This window comes from Pongo abelii, chromosome 10 (genome assembly GCF_028885655.2).
Source record: "Pongo abelii isolate AG06213 chromosome 10, NHGRI_mPonAbe1-v2.0_pri, whole genome shotgun sequence".
Taxonomy (NCBI): domain Eukaryota; kingdom Metazoa; phylum Chordata; class Mammalia; order Primates; family Hominidae; genus Pongo; species Pongo abelii.
In genome coordinates, this window is record NC_071995.2 from 48,523,941 (window position 1) to 48,529,940 (window position 6,000).

Consider the following 6,000-nt stretch of genomic DNA (forward strand, 5'->3'; position numbering starts at 1 on the left):
TGGGTTTAAGAATACTGCCTTAGGGTGGTCTGAAGGTAGTGAGTTAATTCAGTTGATTGTTCACAGTCAATTACAAATCAATCAAACTATTCGTTCTGCTCTTTCCCTCTTTCTCACTACTGCACTTGACTAGTCTAAAAAAACAAAAGAATATTAGTCAAAGCTCTCATGGGGCAAATAACAGGCTCCCTTCAAAAAAGCTTAAGTGAAAGAATTAATGGAAAGAATATCTGGCTGTCTCAGATGTTCCAAAAAAACTAACTCTGGGTCTTAGGAAAGGTAGAAACAAGGGAATGGTAAGGCCATCAGGAATCACTGTCCCCTTCTTTTCTAGAGCCATATGGGCATTCCCTTCTTTTTCGCCTCCCTGAAGAGGGATTCTCTCTGCTTCTCTGTGCCCTGGGCTACCCCAGAATATTCAAATCCATGTCATTGGTTCAAATGACCAGTTAACAACTTTTTTTTTTGAGACAGAGTCTCAGTCTGTTGCCCAGGCTGGAGTGCAGTGGCGCAGACTTGGCTCACTGCAACCTCCGCCTCCTGGGTTCAAATTATTCTCCTCCCTCAGCCTCCTGAGTAGCTGGGACTACGGGTGCCCACCACCAAGCCTGGCTAATTTTTGTATTTTTAGTAGAGACGGGATTTCGCCATGTTGGCCAGGCTGGTCTCGAACTCCTGACCTCAGGTGATCCACCCGTGTTGGCCTCCCAAAGTGCTGGGATTATAGGTGTGAGCTACCGCGCCTGGCCTGACGACTTTAAATTCCACTTTCAAACTCCCAGGAGATTCTGGACGACTCAGCTGTGTTCACAGGGGCAAGATGTCTCTCATATATATATATATATATATATATATTCATTATAGAATTTTTCCCTCAGTCTTATCAGGTGAAATTGAAAGGTGTCATATATGGTAGACATGACTGCTGACCTTCTGGTTGGGATTGAGGGGAGAAGGCGGGGAAATGGGCTAAGTCTGGGACAGATGCTATAAAAGATAACTGAAAAATGTAGTGACAAGTTAACGAACTGTCATTGAAATTTCAGTGCCGTGTTCACATGGACCAACTTGCTTGTGGTGGTTGTGGAACTGTGCGGCTCTGAACAGGAAGCCCTAGATCTGGTCCCATTAGTGACCAACGTGGTCCTGGAAGAGCATTACCTCATCGTTGGCGTCGTGGTTGTGGTGGACCCAGGTGTCATCCCGATCAACTCCAGAGGAGAGAAGCAGAGGATGCACCTCCGTGATAGCTTCCTAGCTGACCAGTTAGACCCCATCTACGTGGCTTATAACATGTAACCAGCCTTGTGGGGACTGCAGGGGGCCATTCTGAAGAATCACAAAGACAGAAGACCTCTGGCTAAGAGCAGGCTTTCAAACGATGTGAAATAAGCTGAGATGGCTACATGATATTCTTCATCTTATCCTGTGGGATTCTGCAATCATAAAACACAGGAAAGGGGAATTGTGTGATGGCAAATGAAAAAAATGTTAACATTTGGTAGACATGTGCTTTGACATAGCGTGAGCAGCACATTACTAAAGCAATTACATGCGTGTTGCATTTTTTTCATCTGTTGTACATAGTTGTATTTTTATCTAATGCCGTTTTAGAATTTTCTAAGGGAATTTAATGAATTCACATGAAAGGGGTAGTCTGAGTGACACAGTTCCCCACTCCGTACTGTATTTTGCCATTCTGCCGTAGCTAGATGTTCTGTGGGGTTTGTTAACATGGAACTACTCAGCTGTCTTTCAGTCAACCCATAAGCAAATCAGATAACCCACTGACTATGAGAATTACTTTATATAGATAATTCTTGACTGTAAAACATTTTGACCAGTGTTTTACAACATGTACATAAGAATACACATAATTCAACTAGAGATTTGAAGAACTGGCTTGTATAGTTATAACAACCACAGTAGAAACATTTCTACTTTGAGAGAATTTCAATATTCTCTTAATGTTGTGTAATTGATTAGGTAACTAAAAAGCGCAAATTGTTGGCACGTTTTGCTGCACATTGTTCTATGTCTTTGTTGGCTGGTGTATTTTATCAACTAAAGCTGCCTATGTTTGTTTTTAAAGCTCGCATTCCCAGAATCAGCTTAGGCTTCTATGAATTCAGCCTGTTTCTAAAAGCTGAAAATCTCAGTTTAAAAATCAAAATGTTAACACAAAGCTAAGATTCATCAGAGCCCACCCTATTCTAAGGAACCACAATAACTTACTCTGGCCCCAGTGTTAAAATGATCTTTCAGATTTAGAGTGACTGTAAGAATTTAGGATTTCCTCTTTTCCAGGCCCATTGTAAACTGTGTCTACAGTTTATCCATATAACTTCTCTTTTCTGAAAACTGAGGAGTATCCTCTGTTCTTCCAGTTCCTGAGGGCAGGGGGTTTAAAACAAGAAGGCCAGGAAGGCAGTGGGGATCCACCATCACATGGAACTGTAAGGCCATATAACTACACAAAACTGACCAATCTGGGTTGCCAAAGCAGCCAGGCTTATGCTGAAACCGGGGAAGTCTGACGTATGCAGGAAACTCTTTTGAAATAACTGTGGTGCCCAGGCCAAGCAGAATGAGATGGGACTGAGTTTGGCCTCTGGCTCGGTTTCCTTTCTTTGGTCCGATACTTCATGTATTTGAATATAGTTAAATCGTATTATTTTTTTCTTAACAGAAATATTTTTAAAAACGTAAAAGTACTCAAAAGTGAAAAGAGTTAACTTGTTAAAGCAGAATGGTTCTCTTTGACCCACTCTGGTCTATTGTGTAAATATTTATTTAGACTATTTTAATAATACATATTATTTACCCCACTGTAACATCATGTAAACTAAGTATGTTTTTAAACAATTTTTAAGACTTGTAATTACCCTGAAAATAAGGTTTATAATGCAAAGACCAGCTCCTTTGCGGTGGCAGTGCTCTAGGGCTGCCATTACATGGTCTTGTAACTAAAAGCCACTTTGTGACTCCCTTCATGTAATCCTCTTTTCCTCCCCACTCCTCCACAGAGGGCAGAGCTCAGGACATTTGCCAGTTCCAGATCTCTTTTTCAACATTTTGATGGAATTAATTTACACGTAATGAGGGAAGTCCTAGGATGGACAGAAAAAAAGCACTTACATTGCGGCACACAGGAAATCCCAGTGTCTAGCGATGGTTTGGTTTGCAGAGAACACAGCCTGATACTTGGAAAGTAATTTTCTTAAAACTGTTTTTAATGATCCACTAAACAAAGCAGGGGATCCTGAAGCTGATACAAATAAGTCTAGCTCTATAATCCCCAAGTTCTAAAAGTTATGGTTAGATTCTATTCTGTGGGTTGCTTTGATAATTCTTACTAACACAGATTAGGGTATAGGCATCTAGAGATGCATTGTCCACTGTAAACACTATAAAGAGAGCCACATCTGTAATTTAAATGTTTCTAGTAACCACATTTTTTTAAAAGTAAAAAGAAACCCATGGTATTGATTTAAATATATTTTATTTAACCCAATAGCTCAAAAACACTATCATTTCAACATAGGATCAATATAAAAATTATTAATGAGTTATTTTACTTTTTTTCATATTAGGCCTTTGAAATTCAGTGTGTATTAAACACATCTCAATTCAAACCATCGCCATATTTCAAGTCTTTGTAGCCAAATGTGACTAGTGGCTACCATATTAGACAGTGCAGATCTATACTCATTCCTTCAAATACATTACTCCGTTAATCTCAAAGTGTGGCCAACTCCCAGTTACTTAGAGGCTGATTATCTAGTTTTGTAGTTCTTCAGGCCTCTAATTTGTTTTTTGCTGTCTGCTTTATTGATCTTTTGCATGTCCCCCAAAGCCCGAATCTGCTCATGGAGGAAGGAAGGCTAAGAACTGTCCTTGAGGAACTTCATCAGTAACTCTGGTAAAGCATCCTGTGGAGGGAGAGGAGAGCCCAGTCATGTGCTTAGATGGTGTTTTTGGGATCACCTGCAGATTTAAAGTCTACTCTGCCACAGACTCGAGTAAGAAAATGTTCTCTTGATGACACAGTGCTCCTACTCTATCCACATTAAGTAGCACCTTTGTGGTAGAACTGATTCTTAAGGCAGGCTTGAAAGGCCATTACTAATAGAAACACAGCCTTTCCCATCCTCTGGAACATACTCTGTCTGGGTTTTTAATGTCTGTGGAAAAAAACTAAACAAGCCCCTGTCTCAGTTAAGAGAAATCTATTGGTCTGAAGATTTCTGAACCACTTTCTGGTTCTCAGCAGAAGTAACTGAAGTAGATCAGGAAGGGGCTGCCTCAGGAAAATTCCTAGATCCTAGGAATTCAGTGAGACCCTGGGAAGGACCAGCATGCTAATCAGTGTCAGTGAATCCACAGTCTTTATTTCCTGCCTCATAAAGGGCCAGGTCTCCCCAGTACCAGGTCCTTTCCTCATGAAGTTGTGTTGCCTCAGGCTGTTTAGGGGCCACTGCCTGTCTTGGTCACATGAGTCTGTCTCCTTACTTTAGTCCCTGGGCAATGCTTGCTTAATGCTTTTGTTGACTCAACAAGGGCCCGAGGCCTTAGGTTTTCTATTAAGGTCTCTGCCCCAGGCATGGTGCTCTATATTTTGGCCAAATAAATTACTTTCCTTGAATATCCAGGAATCTTTTAGACTAAAGCAATGAGGAGTTATCACCTCATCCTCAAACTCCAACAAGATCTATGCCTTAGTGTTGTTTTTGTTGTCTGCTTTGATGTAAAAGCAAGAGTATTTGGAGCAAGAAGCTGCAATGCGCCAAATACACAATAGGCCTTTTCTTTATCATTCATACGACATTTCTGGTTTAGGTGTATGTAGATGGGCCATGTTATTTGTCCAGAGGAAGAGACTGTAAAGATATAAGAATAATTTTTTAGTCCTAAATGCTGTTTTGTTTACTTTCTGTCAAGATATTTACCCGTGTCAAATTCAAACTACAGTACTGTGTAATTATGTATAAAGTTTTTTTATTTATTTGAAGTTAGACTAGATATACATTTTTAAATTTAACATCTGGCTGGACAGTGTTCTATTAACTCATTGAATGTGTTTCCTTTGTCTTGTGTTAATAAATATTGATGCCTGATTCTGTTTAATCCTTCACACATTGGGTGGAGGCTAGGGAATTGATAGATTTTAAATTTAACTTTAGATGGTAAGACCCAGTGATAGCTGGGGTAGTCTAAGGAAAGTGAACACAGAGATCCAGAGTCAGTGCTATTAAAGGATACTAGGTCAGGGAATCAGGGTGTCACTTTGAAAACTAAGGAGCCTGTTGTCAGGACTTTTCAAGGTAATAATTATAGTTTAGTCTTCCTCCCACCCATGTAGCATTTGGTAGTTGTATTTTCTTTTTTAATTTTTTGAGACAGAGTCTCACTCTGTCACCCAGGCTGGAGTGCAGTGGCACAATCTCAGCTCACTGCAGCCTCCGCCTCCTGGGTTCAAGCGATTCTCCCAGAGTAATCCCCAGTAGCTGAGATTACAGGCATGCGCCAACATGCCTAGCTAATTTTTGTATTTTTAGTAGAGACAGGGTTTCATCATGTTGGCCAGGCTGGTCTCAAACTCCTGACCTCAAGTGATCTGCCCTTCTCAGCCTCCCAAAGTGCTGGGATTACAGGCGTGACCCACCATGCCTGGCCTAAATTTGAATTTTTTCTGATCTGTAATTAGACTGGACTTTAGCTTTTCCTAAAATGAGATTTCATTTGCTCTTCCAATTCCTGGTTTCAAGAAACTTGGTGGGAGCCCATCAAATTGTGCATGTTTTCAGACACCGAAACTGGTCCTTGAATTATTTCATTGATCCAGGCTACTCTGGCAGCTGAGAACATTTTTTCATGTCACAGCACTGTGATAAGAGCTGAAGCCAGAGAGAAAAAAAATACCAAGTCACTGCCCTCAAGGAGATATAACAATCACAATACAAGGGTTAAGAGCAGACATGCATTGTGAGAGCAGGCAGG

The 6,000-nt window shown here is 40.6% G+C and overlaps 1 protein-coding gene across 7 annotated transcripts in view; it reads left to right on the forward strand.

Annotated features, from left to right (window-relative positions):
- DIP2B (disco interacting protein 2 homolog B) overlaps positions 1–5,117 on the forward strand; it is a 252,440-nt gene extending 247,323 nt beyond the window's left edge. For all 7 annotated transcript variants that reach the window (XM_009247723.3, XM_009247721.3, XM_002823234.4 and 4 more), the window contains one exon: positions 1,047–5,117. In XM_009247723.3, coding sequence (XP_009245998.2) covers positions 1,047–1,299 — 253 coding nt within the window. In that variant the 3' untranslated portion in view covers positions 1,300–5,117. The remainder of the gene's footprint in view (positions 1–1,046) is intronic.
- The last annotated feature ends 883 nt before the right edge of the window (positions 5,118–6,000 follow it).